The sequence below is a fragment of the Pteropus medius genome, unplaced genomic scaffold, assembly GCF_902729225.1.
Source record: "Pteropus medius unplaced genomic scaffold, Ma_sr-lr_union100, whole genome shotgun sequence".
Classification (NCBI taxonomy): Eukaryota; Metazoa; Chordata; class Mammalia; order Chiroptera; family Pteropodidae; genus Pteropus; species Pteropus medius.
In genome coordinates this window covers 7,220,667-7,242,070 of record NW_024352786.1, presented here as the reverse complement: position 1 = coordinate 7,242,070, position 21,404 = coordinate 7,220,667, and the positions used below count along the sequence as shown (strand labels likewise).

The 21,404-nt window shown below is 38.6% G+C and overlaps 2 protein-coding genes across 4 annotated transcripts in view; one reads left to right on the top strand and one right to left on the bottom strand.

Moving 5' to 3' along the window:
* The first annotated feature begins 4,716 nt into the window (after window positions 1–4,716).
* Window positions 4,717–16,248, top strand: CASP6 (caspase 6). 3 transcript variants are annotated; one of them, XM_039848835.1, is made up of 7 exons: window positions 4,717–4,863; window positions 7,729–7,771; window positions 8,270–8,416; window positions 9,184–9,260; window positions 11,222–11,397; window positions 13,820–13,979; window positions 14,684–16,248. In XM_039848835.1, the coding sequence occupies exons 1-7, from the start codon at window positions 4,824–4,826 to the stop codon at window positions 14,920–14,922; spliced, it is 882 nt and encodes a 293-aa protein (XP_039704769.1). In that variant the 5' UTR covers window positions 4,717–4,823; the 3' UTR covers window positions 14,923–16,248. The 3 variants fall into 3 exon arrangements, with proteins under 3 accessions (XP_039704769.1, XP_039704770.1, XP_039704768.1); XM_039848834.1 differs by having other exon boundaries at window positions 4,718–4,863; window positions 8,267–8,416; XM_039848836.1 differs by lacking the exon at window positions 8,270–8,416.
* Window positions 16,249–20,046: 3,798 nt separating this feature from the next.
* The window catches only part of MCUB (mitochondrial calcium uniporter dominant negative subunit beta), a 79,936-nt gene continuing 78,578 nt past the window's right edge, over window positions 20,047–21,404 (bottom strand). The window contains exon 8 of the mRNA XM_039848837.1: window positions 20,047–20,269. Within this exon, the coding sequence (XP_039704771.1) occupies window positions 20,192–20,269 (78 nt within the window). The 3' untranslated portion in view covers window positions 20,047–20,191. The remainder of the gene's footprint in view (window positions 20,270–21,404) is intronic.

The window sequence follows — 21,404 nt, the reverse complement described above, 5'->3', positions numbered from 1 at the left end:
GTGTCATTGCTGAGAGCCTAACAGCTTCCCAAACCGAGAAGGTGGCAGCTGTTCTGCTAAGAATTGTTTCCTGTATTAGATGAGGCAGGTATATCTATCTATCCCTTGTGGCTGAGTGGGCTCCAATTTAAATGTTTGGAACTCTTAAACTTTTCAGACTTTTTTAAAGCTATAGTTTTATATGCCATTATCAATATTTAATCCTTATCAATATTTATCATTGAAATACTTGACCAGGTAATTTGAAACATAATAAATTCATGGATTTTCTTAGCAGCATTGGCTTTCCCAAGAGGACAAACTCAGAATATCTGTGAAATATTTATATAGTCATAAATCATATGCAGAAATCAGTAGAAGTTGTTTTTATATGTTTCAATTTTTTAAAACTTGTTGTCTTGGAATAATTTTAGATTTACAAAAAGTTGCATAGAAAATATAGAGACTACCTGTATGCTCCTTACACCTAATGTTAATTAGCATTTTTACATAACCATGAAACATTTGTTAGGAAACCAACATTAGTAATTACTATTAATTAAACTCTGGACTTTATTTAGATTGCACTAGTTTTTCCACAATCATTTTCCTTTCTGATGCCAATCTAAGATACCACATTGCATTTAGTCATCATGTCTAATAAACCCATGGTCTTTGACAGTTCCTTACTCTGTTTATTTGTTCATTACCTTGACAGTTTTAAGGTGTATAGGTCAGCGTTTTGTAGAATGCCCCTCAATTTGGGTTTATCTGATGTTTTCCTCATGATTGGACTGGGGTTATGGAGTTTTAGGAAGAAAATCACAGAGGCGAAGGGTTCTTCTCATCGAATCATACAAGTAGTTGAATACTATCAAGTGGGTGTTAATTCTGAATACTTGCTTAAGGTAGTGTCTATTAGGTTTCTCCACTGTAAAGTTACTATTTTCCCTTTTCATACTTCTATTCAGAAGTTAGTCACCAACTCCAGTCTATGGAAAGTGGAGAGTGGGCAAGATTATGTTTCACCTCCTGGAAGGGGGTGTATCTATATGTACTACTTGGAATTGCTCTGTAAGAAAGATCTGCCCTATATTTAAGTATCCCTTACACACTTAGAAAGATTCCCCCGCATTTGTTTATTCAATTATGTATATCAGTGTGAACTCATGTATATTTCTTTTCTAATGTTTATTTTGTTGTTCAAATCATTCCAGCTTGGTTCTTGGGAGTTATGCCAGGTTGGCTCCTGTGTCTCTTTGACGTGCCCCATCCTTTTGATTTTTGAGCACTTCCATAATTTCTGGCAAGAAGTAGGAAAGTTGCTCTAGGCTCATCTTCTATATTCCTAGCCCCAGCCCTAAAATCAGCCTCTTCTCCAAGGAGTCCTAGTTTCAAATGGAACTTAGAAACCAAGATCTGGGTACTAGATGTGCTTGTTGCTATTGGGGTATCACTGCTTCTAGACCTTCTCAGGAAACAGAAATGTGCGTGTGAATATGTACATTTCTAGAATTATCTCTGTAAGCTGAACATGAGTTCATACTGATGTTTTCACTTGAATCCTGTACCACAGAACATATATTTAGATTTCAAGGATGGTATTTTCCCTATCCACAGAATAAATTCATTAAAAAAAAAAACGAAAAACAACCAACCCCTAAAACTAGTTAGAAATGATACTGATATTTTAAAATAATAAAACTATATTGCTTTCAAATAATGCCTGTCTCTATAAAATGTTTTGACATACTTCCTCCGGGGACAGATATGGCAGAAGAGACTGAAAATTAGGCAAAAGGATAGGAAGTTGTGATGGTCAGATAACTCATTCAAACTGGATAAAATCCGAGTGTAAATGCTGAAAGCTTGAATCTCATACAATGGATAAAATTAATGAAGCACCTGTGACATGCTAAGCAATTGGACTTGGTAATGGGGAAACCGAAAGAAGGCCAATCCTGCTTTCAGTGAGAGTAAGGTGATAATAAAATAATTTATTGAGCTCTTTCCAAGCCAGGCACTGTTCTGAGAACATGTAAATCAATCTTCACAACAACCATATGAGGAGGATACTGATATTCCAAGTCTTTAACTGCACATTAGTTACTAAGATGGTGATTTCTGGAAATATGCCTGCAATGAAATGAACAGTAAATACGCAGGGTGAGTAAAATTCTTCTCCTTTGATTTCATATTCTGTTTAATGACCAGGCAAGATTTTTGAACCACAAGCACATGTAGGAAAAGTTATCGAGTTAGATTTATTTTCCTCTCCCAAATAATAGGTAACATTTATAGAAAATGGCCACCCTATATTTAAGTATCCCTTACACACTTAGGAATGATGCCTTAACATTTTTTTCCCAGTCTGAAGTTGGTTACTTTTTAAATGACAAGTCCCAGAGGAGTTACAAAAGATAATGCCACTTTTTCATCCAATCTGAAAGAATTGTTAATTGAAGCAAATTTACACTATAGCCAACCACCCAGTTAAATGCAACATTGAGCTCCCCATTGCCCTGATGAGCACATAGTGGGCAGCATTTTATGAGCGATAATCTTGCAGATGAAAAAGGCTACATACTAAACCTAACAAGCTCAGGGGAAGCCTGCATGGCAGGCCTTACAAACTCAGAGACGAAAAATAACCCTATAGGATGGTCTGAACATAAAAATTCCTAACGAAAAGCGGGTCATGGCGAATAGTCACATCCTTAGCTTGTAGCTTCCTTGACAAAGGTCAGTCTTTAAGTGAGCCAGTTTATTGTCTTTTTGCATCTAAGATAACATAGCCTTGGAATGCCAGAGTAATCTCCTTTTCCGGACCCCTGAGAGCACACCCACTGCACCAGAGCACAAGACCACAGAATCCCTCGTTATCTCGTTCCCTGAATACCATCTCTGTGCCGTAAATGTTAACTATCCTGTACCACCAATGTAAGTGAAGAATGTGTCGCTCTGTTTTACTATTCATCCAATCTGAGATTTCCCCACTTTGCTTTCTCAGGCCTCCCAAATCTACCACTAATGAATTTCATGTCAGCATTACCTCCTCTAATTCTAATGTAAAAATGAGCTGTAAAACCGCCATTCTTCAGAGCATTTTCTCAATCCTTTTGAGATTTTGCTTCTGGCAATTGTCAGTTTGGTTCGAACTCTTATAAGACTTTTACTTAGGCTGGATGCTCTTTAATCAACATTCTAAGCCACAAAGTATGGGCTTCCACTTTCTGCATGATTCCTTCCCCAAATTAGCATTCATAAAAATTCTGACAGAGACTTAACTTGGACACAATCGGGAGGGTCTGTGGAAAGAGCAAGAGCTTATGAGAGGAGTTGTATACTCTATCATCTGAGAACCCTATAGGAAGAACTCCTTATACCAGAGCTCTATGGTTGTAGCAGCCCCTCTCAACTTCCGCTTCCCTTCGAGGAGTTCCTTCGGTATCTTGGTCCAACCTAGTGTATGCATGTGGCTCACCATGTCTGCAGGTGCCAGATTGCAATCCTTTCTTATTCCCAAATAAAATCTTTTAGTGACAGAATACCTAGTTCTGTTTTCCAGATGACAGCTTGTTAATAAAAAGTCAAAGCGAGAGGCAAAAAGTGTTCGAGATCACAGAATCAATCAGGAACACAGATTAAAGCAGAAACCCAAATTTTGTCCCAATTTCACAGTGGATTTTTATGAGAAAAGGAAGGGAAACAATGATATATGAATAGAAGAAAGGACCTTTTATTGGTCTTAACAAGTTAAGTTACTCTTTAGCTACACGGGAGTACCTCATTTTATTGCACTTCGGTTTCTTGCTCTTCACAGATTTGCACTTTCATTAGCATCCAGGCAAGACCCTCCACTAGCAAAAAAGATTAGGACTAGCTGAAGGCTCAAATAATGGTTAGTATTTTTTAGCAATAAAGTATTTTTTAATTAAGGTGCGTACATTGTTTTTCAGTGTCAATGCTGTTGACATTACACTACAGTATAATGGAAACATAATTTATTTGCACTAGGACACTACAAAATTCCTGTTATCCGCCTTATTCTAATACTTGATACTCAAGGGGTGTGCAACTGTATCTCTGAAGTATGGCAGCATATGACTGGTTACCGCTTTTAAAGAATGTCTATAACGTCAGTCCTCATGGTCAGGATACCTGCTTTCCTGTTAGCTTTACAAAGTCATTTGTAAGAGAGTGTCGCTTGGTCCACTCCAAAGGTTAATTTGCCCAGTTCAAACACTGCAAAGGTCCAAGGAGCAAGTCATGCAAGCAGCTCTGGAATAGCTGCTCTAGTTCTGTTTTACAACGACTCCACTTAAGTCAATTTCTCACAGGTTCTACCTATGAAAGCCAGAGTTGAAAATCCTGCAGTTGCCTCTAGACTTGAAAATCCTGCAGTTGCCTCTAGTTTACTTTGGCCCAAATCCCTCATACAAACAAAACTTTTAAAATAAATTATTACAAGTCCTACAAAGTAACTCGCACTAGGCAAATGACTACACGTGTAACAGAATGACACATACAACACCCCGAACCTTTGAGCCAGACGAGAAGATGAAACGTTTGGGGCGGGAATGAGCGAGCCTCAGCTCACCGCAGGTGAACTTATGTCGCCCGGGCTTCCTACCTGGGGCCGCCCTTGTCGAGGTGGCAGCTGGCCTTTCCCGAGGGCTGGACCATCTCGCCAGGCGACGTCGCTCCGCCCTCCCGGGCGCTCCGGGACCCTCAAGCTCTTGGGGCAGAAAGGAGTCTTCCCGGGGCGGAGAAAGGGGCGGGCGCTGCGGCCCCGGCTCCAGGAAGCGGAGGCGCCCGGGGCGTCGGGGTTGCGCTCGGCGGCGATGAGCTCGGCGCTGGGGCTCCGCGGGTCTGGCCCTGCAGGTAGGGGGGAACCGAGGGCGCGGGCTCCACCGCCTTGCTGGGCGGCCCCAGAAATTTGCAGGTCCTGGAGGGAAGCGCTTAAGCGCGGTGGGGGCAGCGTAGCTTTTGGTACCGGGAAACAATGCGGGGACCTAGCTGACGTCTGCTTGCGATCCCGGCTCTGGGCGGGCCCCGCCGCCGCCTTTGTCCTCTGCAGGTGATCTCTTCCCTAGTGTTGGGCCACTTTAATGTTCACTGGCTGCCCCTGCCGGCCTTGTTCCCCCCCCCCACACACACACACACAACTGTCCCCGCCCCCGCGCGCCTAGTCATGAAAAGTTGAGTTTTGCAAGTTGGATCTGGTTTTGTTTCCTCACTTTTAAGTAAAAAGTTAAGGAAGTAGTTGCATGCCATAATAATGGGAACATGACCGGCCGGCCCCTGGTGTGCCTGGACTTCACCTGGATACAAAGCCAGGCCGCTGCGGGTATGCAGCCCAGCATCGCTCTCCCGTATCCAGGATACCTACAACTGTGGGTTCGAGTTAAAGCCACAGCAACTTTTCTCTACAAAATAATCAGCTGATGAACGTGTGCTTTTAGAACATTCTTCCCTGTCACTTATTTCATTATATTACCGACAAGATTGAGAAATTCCGAGCCTGGCCATAAGTTTTTGTTTGTTTGTTTGAAGGTTAAAGTGCTAGCAGTCCCGGCAGAGTTGCCTTTATTTCAGAGCTTTTTATTCTTTGCTGCACAAACAAGTCTTGCCCCAGAGGCAAGTTGTAGGAGTCACTCGGTCGTTCAGGGCAGTGCAGGGCCCTCTGGCTATTTCCATTTTGGAACTAGTGGTGGGGGTTGGGAAGCCGGGCAGGGATCCTGGATGCCGGACCACTGGGCAGGGCACCTCACCCCCTCCCCCCATTCTTTTGATTACCTTCCTTTTTCTACCTGCTCACTTTCTTTTCTTTCTCCACCCCACCCCTTTTCCAGCATGTTCTAGGCAGACGTGGGTTACTCACTATAGGATTGTTAAACAGACTGTTGATAGGAAGTATGGGTAAATTTGCTTAGACACTGCAGTGAATAAAGACCATGACAGTAGAAGCTAGCGAAGCTTGAAGAAATGAACACTTAGTTTAGAAAGGTAGCTGTTCTCTCTCTGGTAGGAGAGAGTTTAGCATGTCGACAGTAAAGAGACTGGATTCCACAGATAGACCTGACTTTGAATCTCAGCTCCACTGCGCTGAACTTGGACAAGCCTGGTGCACTTACACTGGCCTGAGGGCTATGGAGCTGAGTGAGAGAAAGTATCTAAAGTGCCAGGCCATTAACAAACAGGAGCAGGTAGAATTATTTGGAGATATAGCAAATTAAGATGAGAAAAAAGGAGCGATTTGTTCTGTAAAAATGAAACGACTTTAAGGAGCAAAGAGGTTAAGAGTCGGGTTTAATGATGGACCCATTTTCGATAAATATATTGCAAATGAATAGGAATTTATAAATCTGTAATATACGGTATCTCCTTCATTAAAGTTTATTTTCTCTATGTCAACAAAGCCATTCACCCTCTTGGCCAGTCTGTACTCATGCAGTATAGTGATATTTGCTCAAGCGCACCCTTCCTTCTACTTGGTACATACAGCTTAGAGTGACCATCAGAGTCACGATGTATTATTTTCTTTGGAACTCGGGTAAAATTGCTCCGGGACAGTACTGGAATTTAGGACTCCCTACCTCACCCTCACCCCCAGGATGGGTTTTGTCAGTGAGGAGAGGAGAGGTTGGAACAATCAAGTGTCAGGGAGACACTCTCTAAGGAGAGGCGGGAACACTACCCTCTTGCTAGGAGGTGACCTGTAGGAAGGGTCCATACCTTAAGGTCCATTGTGCTTCCTCAAAGACTCAACCAAGAGGTGCGTCTTGCCATACTGTTAGTTTTTGCTTATTCATTACTTCTTCTCTCCCCTTGAGGCTGTTAAGTTTGTCGGGTAAAAACAGATTCATGGGTACATGGGCCCTTATTGTATAAGATGCTAGATTCATCATGCTGTCCAATACAGAAGCCACTGGCCACAAGTGGTTCTTTGAATTTAAATTAACTAAAATTAAATTTAAAAGTTCCTAACCTGCATTGGCACCTTTCAGGTGCTCAAGAGCCACATGTGGCCAGTGGCTACCACATGGGACAGCGCAGGTATAGAACAATTCCATCACCACAGAAAGTCTGAATGCGCAGCTCTGTTTGAGGGAGTAGAGAGGGATTCAGTGAAAGGTTGTCCAGAGGGTGGGGAAGTCTGATCGGGTTGGGAGGAGAGGGTCCCCATTATGGGGTTATAAGTGCAAATGTGTCTTTCAGGAGATCCAAAATCTAAGCCTTTGCCCTACTCCTCCTCTTCCTCCACCCAAACTTTGACCTCTTCCTGGTCCTGTGGTCATCCACTATTAACCACACCCTGTGTTTCAGTTCTCCTGTCTGACTTTGTTCCTTCTTTGTTTCAGAGACTATTCGCAAAAAAACATTTTCTATAAAACAAAGCGATTTCATATCTCATTTGAGTTCCTTAATCACAAAACTATTACTCTAGGCATATTTTGCAATGAATGTGTTTGTGTAATATGTCTTCATTTCTTTTTATAATATTCATTGCTATTTTGCAGATAAGAGTTGGGGGTGAGAAAGCATTGAGCTATGAATTTGTAGTTCACTTGTTTATTATTAAAGTTTCCCCTCCCTTTTCCCTTACCTTTCTTTTCATATTTAAACTTTTAAACTAACCAAAACAGAAGAGTCTTAAAATATGAGAGTCAAAAGCACATGGGAGTTACTGCTGTTTCACTATCAGTCAAAAAGTAAATTAACAAAAATCAACTTTTTTTTTAATAGGTGAGGAACAAAACATGACAGAAACAGATGCCTTCTATAAGAGGTAAAAATTTGCTTTTTTCTAATAAAGGCCTCCTCCTGTGGTGGTCATGATCAGACTACAGAAATCAAAGCAAGGACCCTGGGAGCTGGAAAGTAGAACTGAGTATGTCAGGTTTTAGCATTTGGAGAGCTAATTTGTAGATATGCAGGTTAGTTTCTGCCTCTGGTTGTAAAAGGACCTAGAATGGTTTTCGGAACCTGGGCCAGGCCACTGCCCTTGGTTGCTGGATCCTGAAAACCTGGGGGACAGACACCCATGCAGATTGATTTCGGGTGGGCACTGATGATGGCTGCTGTTTACTAATTGGTATGGAAATACTTCAGGACTTTCCTTACTACTGTGACTATGAGGCTTTCCCAGTGCACACCAGTGGCATGTCAGTCTGGCAGAAGAGGAAACAGCAGACCTCTGCCTACACTACGCATTGACCTTTGGCTTGAGGGAGCTCATTATTTAATATGACTTAAAGTGATTGTTTTTTAAACTTCTCATTAGCAGTGAAATGTTTGATCCGGCAGAAAAGTACAAAATGGATCACAGGAGGAGAGGAATTGCTTTAATCTTCAATCACGAGAGGTTCTTTTGGCACTTAACACTGCCAGAAAGACGGGGCACCAGCGCAGACAGAGACAACCTTAAGCGCAGGTAGTAGTTTTATCTACATGTCAAGGTGATGAGATATTTAAGTGATAACTACTAATTAAAACTTGTCTGCACTGATGAAATAATAGCAAGAGTATGTGAGGATGAGCATCAGTTGGGCACAACCTCCCTTAAGAAGTTGCCTAAGTTTTCTTCCTATCCATGTTCTATTAAATGGCAACAGTCTTTGCATTGTTACCAAAAAGAAAAGAAAAGAAAAAGTTGACCATTGAACAACTTAGAGTTTAGGGGTACTAATCCCCACACAGTCAAAACTCCACATGTAACCTTTGATGCCCAAAAAACTTAAATTGTCCCCCAGTGTCCACTGGGGATTGGTTCCAGGACCGCACCCCCACCCCAGATACCAAAATTCATGGATGCTCAAGTCCCTTGTATAAGATGGCATAGATCAGTACACACAGTTGGCCCTCTGCTTCCGTGGACTTCCAACCACTGATTGAAAATAGTACAGGTATTATTGAAAAAAATCCACATATAAGTGGATCGTCACAGTTCAAACCCACATTGTTCAGGAGTCACCTGTATTTGCATAATAGACAATATTCTAACTTGAATCAGTCATCATTACAAGTAAATCCTTTCCTACCATAGGTGATCAGGGAAAACTATCATTGTCATATTTGTTTTTTCTTTCTTCCTAAAATCAATTTATATGTCATAAAATGTGTATAGATTCCTCAAATAAGTAGGGTATGTGACAACTTTGAATAGCTCATAAGCTAATGTCCAATTTAATCTATCACCAGATTTTCAGATCTAGGATTTGAAGTGAAATGCTTTAACGATCTTAAAGCAGAAGAACTACTGCTCAAAATTCATGAGGGTAAGTAGTTTTCAGATTCATCTGCCTCTGATGGGATCGAGTACTTTAATTATCCTATCTGTAAAGACAGGTCCAAATAAAATTAACTGTGTTGTAAAAAGTCTTATCAATTAATTTGGCATGGTTTATAGATTTTCGTTATGCCTCTCTGCTTATATGTTACCCACTAGATTTAGACCCCTTTGCAAAGTATTATGTCTCCAAAGTTTATATTTAGCATACCACTAGTTACAATCTATTGCTCTAGAAATTAATGAAATGACCTTTTTACTTGGCAATGAAATATCTAAAATGCAAACACTACAGATGCTGGGCAGTCATTTTTTTAATTGACTCCTGTTCCCAAGATTTTTACTGGCTTTGAGATTCTGTTGACTTATATACATTATCTCTCTTAATGTCCATATTACTGTGCAGCAGATATTTTAACAACTTATGTTTATCATACTCATCACTGCATGCCAGTCATGGATTTTCAAGTCATTTGCCAACAGACTATTATAATGTTTATATAATATAAACTTCAGAGTTTTGTTGTTGTTGTTATAATCGACATATAACATTATTGTCAGCTGGACATGATTCGATATTTTTGTACATTGCAAAATAATGACCACAATAAGTCTAGTTACCTTCACCATACCTAGTTATAACATTTTTTTTCTTGTGATGAGGACTTTTTCTAAAAAAATCCTAGGAAAGGATTTACTCTTTTAGCAACTTTCAAATATACAATACATTATTATTGACTGTAGCCACCGTGCTGTACATTAGATCTCCTGACTTATTTATTTTATAATGAAGTTTGTGCCTTTTGACCCCCTTCACCTAATTTTGCCCATCCTTCCCTCCCCTCAGGCAACCACCAATCTATGTCTATGAGCTTGGTTTTTTGTTTGGTTGGTTTTTTTAGATTCCACATATAAGTGAGACCATATTGTATTTGTCTTTCTCTGACTTATTTCACTTAGGATAATGCCCTCAAGTTTCATCCGTGTTGTCGCAAATGGCAAGATTTCATTCGTTTTTATAGCTGAATAATATTCCATTGTGTGTGTGTGTGTGTGTGTGTGTGTGTGTGTGTGACACAATTTCTTTTATTCATCCATCAATGGACACTTAGGTTGTTTACATTATCTAGGCTGTTGTAAATACTACTGCCTGAACATGGGGGTGCATATATCTTTTTGAGTTTGTTTACATATCTAGGCTGTTGTAAATAATACTGCCTGAACATGGGGGTGCATATATCTTTTTGAGTTTGTTTTTGTTTTCTTCAGATAAATACCCAGACATGGATTTGCTGGATTATATAGTAGTTTTTGTTTTCGTTTTTACTTTTTTTTGAGGAACCTCCACACCAGAGCTCTTCTTTAAACTGTAAATCATTTTAATTTTAACTGGCTGCTTACCAGGTTTTCTACTTTGTTTGCTCAAAAGCTTCATAGGACATCAATCTCGTCTTAATACTCTTTTGGAACCTCTCAGTGCTGTAGACATACTGAAGGCGCTGCACTCATTGGAGTGCAGCGGCACATAGGGAGTTGTTAAGTAGTAGTTTCTGGGTCTCTCAGTCTGCCAGGAAGCTCTCTGCTGTATTCAGAAAACTTTATTGCTAAAATGACTTGGATCTTAAAGTGGGTCCCCCATTGTAATCCCTTTACGTTTTACATGTCATCGTTCTGTGTTGTAGAGAAACTAATTGAAATCTGTTCAAATTCTATTACTTTGACCTTTAATAACTTTGATTTTTAAAAATCTGATACAGAATGGTATAAATTGTTTGGTTAAAAACTAATGTATGTTGTGTTTCATTACATTTTACATTTACTATAAAAATAACAAATTTTCTCCCTCAATCATATGTATGTGACTTTATTCTTGTATTAGTAAATTGAATTTTTACATGTAAATAAGCATCTCGTTTTCATTTCTATATGAACTTTTGGGGGACTTTACAGCATCGAATTCTAGCCACGTAGATGCCGATTGCTTTTTATGTGTTTTCCTGAGTCATGGTGAAGACAATCACATTTATGCATATGATGCCAAAATTGAAATTCAGACATTGACTGGCTTGTTTAAAGGAGACAAGTGTCAGAGCCTGGTTGGAAAACCCAAGATATTTATCATTCAGGTAAGACCGATGATGTTATAATCTCAATTATAAAGCCCAGAGTGTATACATGTAAATATAAAGAACTAAAGGCGATTTCAGAAGTAACTTTCTCCAGTAACTAGAAAGGTCCTTTTCGAATTCTAGCTACTCAGAGTTGCAATTTGAATTATTAGTAGTAATTCTTTCTTAACATAAAGAATAAAAAAATAAAGATTCTTGGTATCTTTACTACTTGGATTGATATTTGAAATGACTCAGAATAACCAGTGTGTTACCCGATGGCCCAGCCCAGTGTCAAGGTAGAGCCACCAGAGAAAGTATGTGCTTTCTGGAGAATGCAGTGCAAAGCAGCCTACTCAGACTGGGTCGGGTTCTCCTGGAGCTGGAGAGCATGCGAGCCAGTGGGAAGGATGCAGCCATAGAGGTCTAGTCCTAGCTTGCTTCATCCTTCCACATTCTCTTTTAAACCAAGATGCTGTTTCCCCTGTGCCATATTGGCATTAGGGATAAAAATATTTGGAGGCCTAAATAATGTCATCTGGTATGTTAATAAGGATTTTGAACAAAAAAGAGAATTCCAGATATTCCAGTGCTGTGGTCTGTGTTTCCACGAACGGCATGGAGGACATGACCACATTCTACCTCCCGCCATAGAGCCTTAAGGGGAGGGAGTGTGGGGTCTATCAGAAGTTAAGGGTGATTTCCTGGTTTCTTGTTTGGATAACTGCATTGGCCTAGCTGTAGGACGTGCAGTGGGGGTACAGCTCTAGGACCTAAGAGAGGCAGCCTCAGTGGGAGAAATAAACGTAGGAGTAATGAGATGAATGGTAATGAGAGCCATGGGGCAGATGGGTTTACTCACGTCAAGTATAGACTGAAAACTGAGTGTTACACAGAACTGAGGGACATGTGTGAAGACTGAGCATGAGATGCTGAGGAGGGTGGCCCAGAGAAGGAGAAAAATGACAGATGATTGCTTCATGGGAAAGGGAAGAGAGAATTGAAATAACTAATGAGCCACAAAGGAATAAAATACTTGGTCAAGTTATTTTATTTCTCTGTGTCTCAGATTCTTCATCTATGAGTTGGGGATAGCACAGCACTGCCTCATTGGGTGGTTGCAAGGACAAAATGACTTGGCCTCACAAATGAAAAACATTTAGAACAGTGCCTCGCACATGGCAAGCCCTCAGTTTAGGGCTGCCTCTTATTCTTACCACAGTTGATTTGGCAACCGATGACATGAAGTTCCAGGTGTCCTACATTATATTAAGAAGACAGTGAAAAATAAGGTCTGAAAACAAGCTCGACAATTCTACGTAAGATTAAAATCTCCCTGTAAAAATAGGATATTAGGGGCCTTCTAGTTATCTAACTTTGAAAGCACTCATGACTTTTTTTGTTCCTTTTAAAGCTTATTAATTCTTTAACCATTTCTTAACTGAAGGATGCATTTATAATGGTAAAACCTAATCTGTTAGGTCACTGAATAAATTTACTAGGATAGCCGGAATAAAGTCCACAGACTGGGTGGCTTAAACAACAGAAATTTATTTTCTTACAGTTCTGAAGAAATCTGGGGTCAAGGTGTTAATAGGGTTGATTTCTACTCAAACTTCTCTTTGGGTTGTAGATGCCTGTTTTACCCCTCTATCTCCTCATGGTCTTTCCTCTGTCTGAGTCGTGATCTCTTATAAAGACACCAGTCATAGTGGATTAAGGCTCACCCATATGACCTTATTGTATCCTAATTATTTCTTTAAAGACCATATGTCCAAATACAGTCGAATTTGAGGCAGTGGGGGTTAGAACTTCAACATATAAATTTTGGGAGGATGGGGACAGAATTGAGCCCCTAATAGACGTTTAAGAGTATAAATTAATGTTAGCTTTTGTGTGTCAGAATTAGTGGATAAGAATTTGAGACCTCACTTTCAAGTGGGAGCAAAAGGAAGAAGGCACATTAATAGCTGTCTTCTCAGGTCAGGTGGTGTCATTTTGACCCTAAACAGTTTCGGGCAGCAAGCAGGCAAGCAAAACCCAATCTGGAAACATATCTGATTAAATGGAAACACTTAGGCAAATACTGTAGCTTTTAAAAGGGGTGACTCTTGGTGCTGTGGTGTGGTTAATCCAGAAGGAGTTTTTAAGCCGCAGCAGTTTTCTCTATATTATGTACCTTTCAATCAGCATAATTTAGAGTATAGTTGAAGATACCAATTTTTCAAAAACATTAACTAAAAGAAAATGTAAGTAAGGAAAAAACTGTCAGCTTCAGTCTGCTCTAAACCTAAATGTTTTGTTTTTGAAGTGCCTATAAAGTGACTTCTGTTGATGTTGACATGAAGGGGTACTGAATTATATTTCCTCTGTAAACATTAAGCATTGGGAAGAAAAGAGTAAGTAAGTGAAGGGAGTGGTGTTTCTCTTTGTCTCGTAGGCATGTCGGGGAAACCAGCATGATGTGCCAGTCAGACCTTTTGATGCAGTGGATCATCATACAGACCAGCTGGGTGCCAATGTCACCCAAGTAGATGCAGCCTCAGTTTACACACTGCCTGCTGGAGCAGATTTCCTCATGTGTTACTCTGTTGCAGAAGGTGAGTGCTTAATACAAACATAGAATTGCCTTTCTTGGCTAATTTCCATTCCACCTTGGCTTGAGTTGGATCAAGTCTTTCTACTGGGATACGGTGATTTGGTCCTGAAGTTCACAGGCTTAGGATGGATTTCTTTGATCACATAGTACAGTGATACATGAAAGTATAAAATGCCTTATAGAAAAATCATCCCTGAGAACTAAAGTCTAAAGCTACAAGTCTAATCATATCGAATATTAGCACCTGCTATCAATTACTGATGGTATCATTGTGTTCATATTCATGAGCTTTGTTGAAAAATATTTGATAATGATTATTCTTTATCAGTAAATGATTTTGTTTTTTTAAGGTTTTCCCGTTTTAAAAAAATTAATTTATTTTTATGGTGACATTGGTTAACGAAATCTGACAAATGTTCTTTTTAATATCTTGTCTTTAAAAATCGCCTGGTGACTCTTGGGAACTTTTTGGTAATGAAGGAAATTACGCAGAATTAACCCTATTTTTATAGAACTATATAGAATTAATCCCTTTTCCCACATGAGAATAGTCAACAGAGAAAAAAAATTTTAAACTGTATCATGGACACATCTTAGTCTTCTCCAAGAATTTTTGAGAATTTATACTTCTGTAATGGTGATTTTTAGTCACAGTTACTGAAACCCAGAAACTTTCAGTGCCCTTTTTCTCCCTGTCTTTTTTAGGTTATTATTCTCATCGGGAAACTGTGAATGGCTCATGGTACATTCAAGATTTGTGTGAGATGCTGGGAACATTTGGCTCCTCCTTAGAGTTCACAGAACTCCTCACCCTGGTGAACAGGAAGGTTTCTCGACGCCGTGTAGACTTCTGCAAAGACCCAAGTGCAATTGGAAAGAAGCAGGTCCCTTGCTTTGCCTCCATGCTAACGAAAAAGCTGTATTTCGTTCCAAAATCTAATTGAAAGGGCTGTTTTATATAGTTGTATTCAAAATAGATTCCCCTTTCTTATATAAATAACACTAGGTTGAAGCTTAATAGTAGAGCAATTTGAAATGTTTTAAGGTTTAACTTTTTAAAAAGAAAATAGTTCATTTTGGACACAGTGAGAGGGTTTGCTCTATGTAGAAACAAAATCCTCAGGGAATTACTATAAAAATCCACAAGCATTTATAATACTTGATTTTTATAAGTTGCAAATATCTGGGTGACTTAACTTGTATTTTGTTTATTTTTTAATAAAGGGTTATAATGTTTTTAAAGGTTTTTGAAACCCAAGATTTAGTTGTTTTCCTTTAATTTTGAAATTCATGTTTTGCAAATTTTGCTAATTCAAATTTTCCTGTGTGTAATTTATACACAAATGTTTTTATTTATGTACACGAATTAATATACACGAATTGTTTTAGTTGGTCATGCAAATTAATCTACATATGAATTATCACTTTTTGTATAAGACTTCAAAAAAATCAGCCTTTAAGAACTATTATATGGCATTCTGAGGAAGAAATATAAAATTGTTAATTCTTAGTCAGTATAGCCTGAACACTTGCAAAATTTGATTCTGTCAATATCTTCCATGTTAAGTTACCGTACATCATCATTCTCACTCACAGACCATGATGTTGATAGGATAGATATTACCTTTAAGGTTCGATTCTTAATGATATATAAATTTGAATAATATTGTTTTGTTAATAACCTGCCAGAGGCTAAAGATGGTTAAATGTTTAGGCTTTTGGTAACTGAAACTTGTGAGTTGCTACTTCAAAAGCTATAGTTTACATATATTGTTTCAGTTGCAGTTCAAAAAGTATGCTAACTATGTGCTGTAGTTAGTGAGACATTTGTACCTTTTCTTGTGGTCATGACAGGGGCTTCACTGGCAGTTGAATGTTTTACTTTAAGTCCTTACCACAGGCGTCGCCATCACTGCCTCTGCTTCCAAGAGCTAATGATGACAAAAACACTCCTTAGCGTTTTTGATGAACTGATGAACACTGGCTTGGCCTTCTAGGTAAAGATTATACAATTCTGGTTACTTAAGAGAAATCAGCTGGTGTTAATAAAAAGCTCTAAGACTTTTTTTCCTCAAATGTGATCGGTCAAAGGGTTTATTTGAATAAAATCCTCTTGTTCAGATGCAGTGACATTGGTACCTACATATCTGGGCACCAAATTGCCATCAAATCTGAGGCTGTGGAAACAATGGGGACACAATTGAGTCCTGTACGAAACAGTTGTCTTAGAATAAGACAGTCCTTTTGTAATAAAAGTAACGTGTAATGTGCTCGGATTCCTTTAATTTTCTTTCCAATCCCTCCGGACTTACAACTTGGAATGTGAGTAGAAAGATCATATACTGTTTATGTTTTTAAATAACTGACCTATAAAGTTTTAACATAAATGACATGTGTCATATAGAGAAACTACATTTTAAATATTAAAAAGGTCAGAGTATCTATTATCATAGCTATATCATCCTCTCAGTACTCAGAAATCAGTCACCAATGTGACTTACACACAGCTCTTTCTTTGAAGAAAAAGAATTATACTTCTTATTTTACTTAGTAAAGTGGGAAGAAAGAAATCAAAGGAAGCTATCTTTACTAAGAATTAATTCATTTGTCACATGACTAGTTTTCTGAAGCCCTAAAAACATAAGTATTCTTTGATAACTGTCTTTCATTTCACATTCTTGTTCAGGGGTCAGCAAAATTTTTCCATAAAGAGCCAGAGAATAATTATGTTAGGCTTTGCAAGCCTGACTATTGCAACTAGTCGACTCTGCTGCTACAGTGGACAAACAGCCACAGGCAATACATAAATGAGCATTGTTATGTTTCGATAAAACTGTTTACAAAAATAGGTACAGGTATTAGTTTGCCAATTCTGTCCTAGTTCACCCCATCTTCCTGGATTTTCCTTTAGACTGTTTGCAAGAATTCAGAAGCTATCCTGTCCACTTTCCTAGTCTAGATTCTTTCCCCAGCTCTATGCCTGAAAATACCATGGACCTTTTCCCAGTCTTTCTTGGGTACCTAGTATGGGCCAGGCATTCTTGGCACTGGGATGGATATATCAGTGAACAAAGCAAACAATCCCTGTTCTGAAATTTACATTTGGGTGACATTTGTAGAGTATCTGCCTTAGGTTAGTACTTTATTTATCTCACTTTATTCTCATTATTTATCTCATTATATTCTCATTAAGGTCAATGGTATTGTTAGGTAGTTAGGCAGCCATGAGCATAAGGGAGCAAAGGCCCAGCTCTGTGACCACAGAAACGACAACACTGATGGCCCAACCCAAAAGGCTACCCCTAAGGCCTCCCAGGGAAAACACCTCGCTTTAAAAATAATACCCCTATATCCTGGAGTACAAGGAAATTAATGACCATACCATAACAACCAATCTAGGCCAGCCACAAAAGCTTGTGTGGGAGGGAGTACTCCGACCTTTTCACCTCAGCTTCCTCATATCATCATCATAATGTCATATATATGCCCAGAAGTTCATGAATCTAATTACAACAGACAATTCTGGGAAGGTAATGCACATTTGACAACAGGTTATTTAACAGCCAACTGTCAATCAAAATGACCTCTCACATCAATCAGCTAGCACCACCCTTGTAACCACCCATCATGGCCTAGCTATAAGACAGACCTCTCTACCTCTAGAGGGCTACAGCCCTCTCTAGTGTAGCCTGTTTCTCTCTTGAAACATACTTCAATAAATCTTACTTTTCTTAAACTTCACTGATTTGTAATTTTTACTGTGTCAGTACAAAGGACCAAAGCCCCCCAGTACCATTGGGGCAACGACGGTTAGATTGCCCCCAACTTTTAGATTGCTCCCAATCTAACAGTATTATAATTGTTTTGATGACGGGTCAAGGTTAAATGCCCAGCATCTCCAGCTAGTAAGTGGAAGAACCTGCCTGACACCAAAGCCCACACACTTTCTATCCCACACTGGATTTATTCTAATGTTTTTCTATGTTAAACCCAGAATCCCACTTCCATTACCTGACTTCATCCTCCCAGTTCCACTTTGTTTCAAGAAATCTACTTTACACTGTATGTCCTCTGCTTTGGTTAGAGAAATATCCCACCCATACACCCAAGACCCGCTTTGGGACTCCTCTCACCATGTTACATTTTACCTCCTCTCTAAATTCCACCCGAAAGGCAAGGCCTACCTTTTAGAACTGGGAATAGAGTTTCTTAAAGGCAGAAGGCATCCTAGGGCTTACTACTATATCGTGCTTTATATTTGGTCTTCATCCTCACAGCCCCCAGAACCTTTGGAATTTCTTAAGTACAGAGAGTGATAAAAGGTGTCTTTTGTTATGTTAATGAGATGACTTTTGGACCAATTGTGGGGGCTGGTTGCCAGGAGAACCAACTGTGTGATTAGAGATTTGAAACTCAGTCTCATCCCTTTCAGCACTCCCAAGGGGAGAGGGGCTGGAGGTTAAGTTCAACCACCAATGGCCAATGACTTAAGTCAATCATGGCTTTGTAATGGAGCCTCCATAGAAACCCAGGAGGACCGCTAGTTCGCTTTTTGAGAGAGGTTCCACGTTGGAGAGCCAAAACTTCCATGGGCCACCACGCTGGGCCTCAGACTTCACGAGGGCAGAGCTCCTTTGCTGGCACCTCGTCCTATGTATCTCTTCATCTGGCTCTTGATTCCTTTGTAATACATCAGTAATTCAGTGAATAATTGGGTTTTCCCGAGTTCTGAGAACTGCTCTAGCAAGTTAATCTAATCTGGGGAATGGTTCACAGGAAACTGATTTATAGCTAGTTGGTCAGAAACACAGGTGACAACCTGGGCTTGTACCTGATATCCAAAGTGGAAAGCAGTCTTGTGGGACTCAGCCCTTTCTTTACCTGTGGAATCGCATTCTATCTCCAGGTAGATAGTGTCAGAATTGAGTTGAATTTTCAGACACTCTGCATACTTCTGAGAATTGCTTTTTGATGTGGGGAAGTTATAGCCACACACACACACACACACACACACACACACACACACACACTGAAATTGAGTCTGAAAACCCTTTTCACTTGTCATAATACTTAGCCTGGTGATATTCATTATAAAAACATATTAGTACATATTCTTAGCTTAGTTATAAAACACCAATATATTGCTATTTCAGAATCTCCGTGTTTCAGAGACACTGATACAAATAGCAAGTGATCATTGTGTGTTGCTCTGGTTAAGGTGTAGGAAGTCTGAATCTGATTTGACTGCAAGATATACCCTGAAAATCATTGGAATATTTTTATTTTTTTGTTTTAAGCAAATCTTTGATATCTAGGTGTTATCATTACCCTTGTCAAACACAGAAACAGTAGAATCTTAGATAATATATTAAATACCATTAGTTGTAAATTTACAAAAATTTATGACTTACTATGTGTAGATGCTTAAATCTTCTAACTATGTCCACTCAGGCAGATTAACTTCTCTAAGCCTTATTATTAAATTGGGATTAAAATATAGCTACCTCAGAGGATTATAGGACTACAGATAACATATATGTAAAGTGCGTAGAACAGTATTTGACAACATACGATAAATAATATCTATCTCCATAAAGATTAGTTAAGATGAAACATCGCATGACATTTTATAATAATTTTGGCTATATTTAATGATAAAATCTTCCAATTACTATGTATTTAAAAAGAAATTAGACTTATTGTGGTTATTAGACTTATTGTGGTAATCAATTCATAAGATATAGTCATATGATATTGAATGACTATGTTGTACACCTGAAACTAATATACTATTGTATGTCGACAATAAAAAAATCTTTTAAAATAAATTAATGACAAGATGATTCTAAATGAAGTCTAACAAGAGTGAATGCCAAGCACACTGACCATTTCACCTCTGCTCAGGGAATGAGCATAGGACGGGCTGACGAGGATTCTTAGCATTAAGTGCCAACTGTAGCAGAAGCCACTCTGATTTTGATGGATGCATCCAAGCTTCTTCCAACATTAAACCTCAACAAGTCGTGAAACTCCACAAACCAAAAATCTTAAGAACTTCCCAGAATATCTGTGTTTTGCAAGCATATTTTTTTATTAACAAAAGAGATTGAAACAGTCAAATTCAAATGAACTATGAGACTCAAAAAGTTCCAGTTTCTAATTTGCAAAATCAATACCTAATGGAAAAATTCAATGACATTTAAAAATGTAAGATTAATTCTCTTCATTGAGTTCTTCTATGTGCGCTGGCAAATAGAGAGAGCGGCGTACCTGGCTCAGGGATTCTTTAGCCTGTCAACGAGAGAAAGAAAAGTCCCTGAGCAGAGAGCACTGGGAACATACCAGTATGGCTGCCAGAGAGGACATATTTCCTTAGGTCGATATGTACACTAAACTACTAGTGATAAATGCCGATGATATTTTATTTATATGGATCCTTTGTTAAAAGTGAGTTTAAGGTTTCTAATACATCCTTATATTTCTTGTTATGTTAATTTTCCCCTTTGGTAAGGGTTTTCCCAGTTGGTATTTAAAAAAAAAAAAACAACACATCTCTGTGACCTGTCAGCTTCCCTTTTTTCCTTGACTTTATTATCTTAAGAAAATACTACATCGAGTGCTACTTTAAGTCTTAAAGCCCAGGCTATAAACTTGTTGGAAGAACATTCCTTAGCCTTCTCGAATTGGATCATTCAAATGAAAGAGTATCCACTAAATTTTTTTTAAAAAGCATCATTATATTTTTTCTAAGTAGTGACTACAGAAAATTTAAAAAAAAAAAAATTAAGGCTCTTTAACTCTAATTTTTGAGTTACAAATTAAATTTAGCAGTATTTTCTCTTCAAGTTTGAGGAATGGGTAGTTTAGAAGGTACAGATAACAAAAGATATAATAATTCCTGGCTACTAGGTGAGCATGCATTGAGCAAGAGAAGATATTTTTACCAAAACTTTTTAATAAAATTACTAAGAAAAATTAAAAATCTAATTAGTTACGTGTTGAAAAGTCATCACCGGAACAATCTAGTGAGTCCACTGGGAGGCCAAAGGTAAAAGCTGCCTAAGAAATGGATTGTGAAAAAGTGCTTCACACCATAGGCTCCAGACAAACTTGTGGGTTCATACCCTGGTTTCCCACTTTCTAACATTGTATACGTAGACAAGTAGACAAGTTACATTAAACACCTCCATTTTCTCATTTGAAAGATGGAGAAGATTAAAGAAAGACTACCATATCGATTTTTCTATTTTTAAGGAAAAGAAACTTGCAAATTAACCTTCCTAAAATACTAATTTCTTTTATGTCTTTAATAGTTACAAATCAGAAAATGAGCTTGATATTGAATTATTTTCTTTAAAAACATGTACTTGCTTAGAAATAGATTTCTATTGAAAACTATTATTTTACTATCTCAAAGTCATTTAAG

Bases quoted from the DNA above. Each gene is read 5' to 3' on its own strand.
- CASP6 (XM_039848834.1), top strand. From the start codon at position 4,824: ATGAGCTCGGCGCTGGGGCTCCGCGGGTCTGGCCCTGCAG. The intron at 4,864-7,728 runs GTAGGGGGGAAC...TTTTTTTAATAG, and splicing joins CCGCGGGTCTGGCCCTGCAG to GTGAGGAACAAAACATGACA. The intron at 13,980-14,683 runs GTGAGTGCTTAA...TGTCTTTTTTAG, and splicing joins GTGTTACTCTGTTGCAGAAG to GTTATTATTCTCATCGGGAA.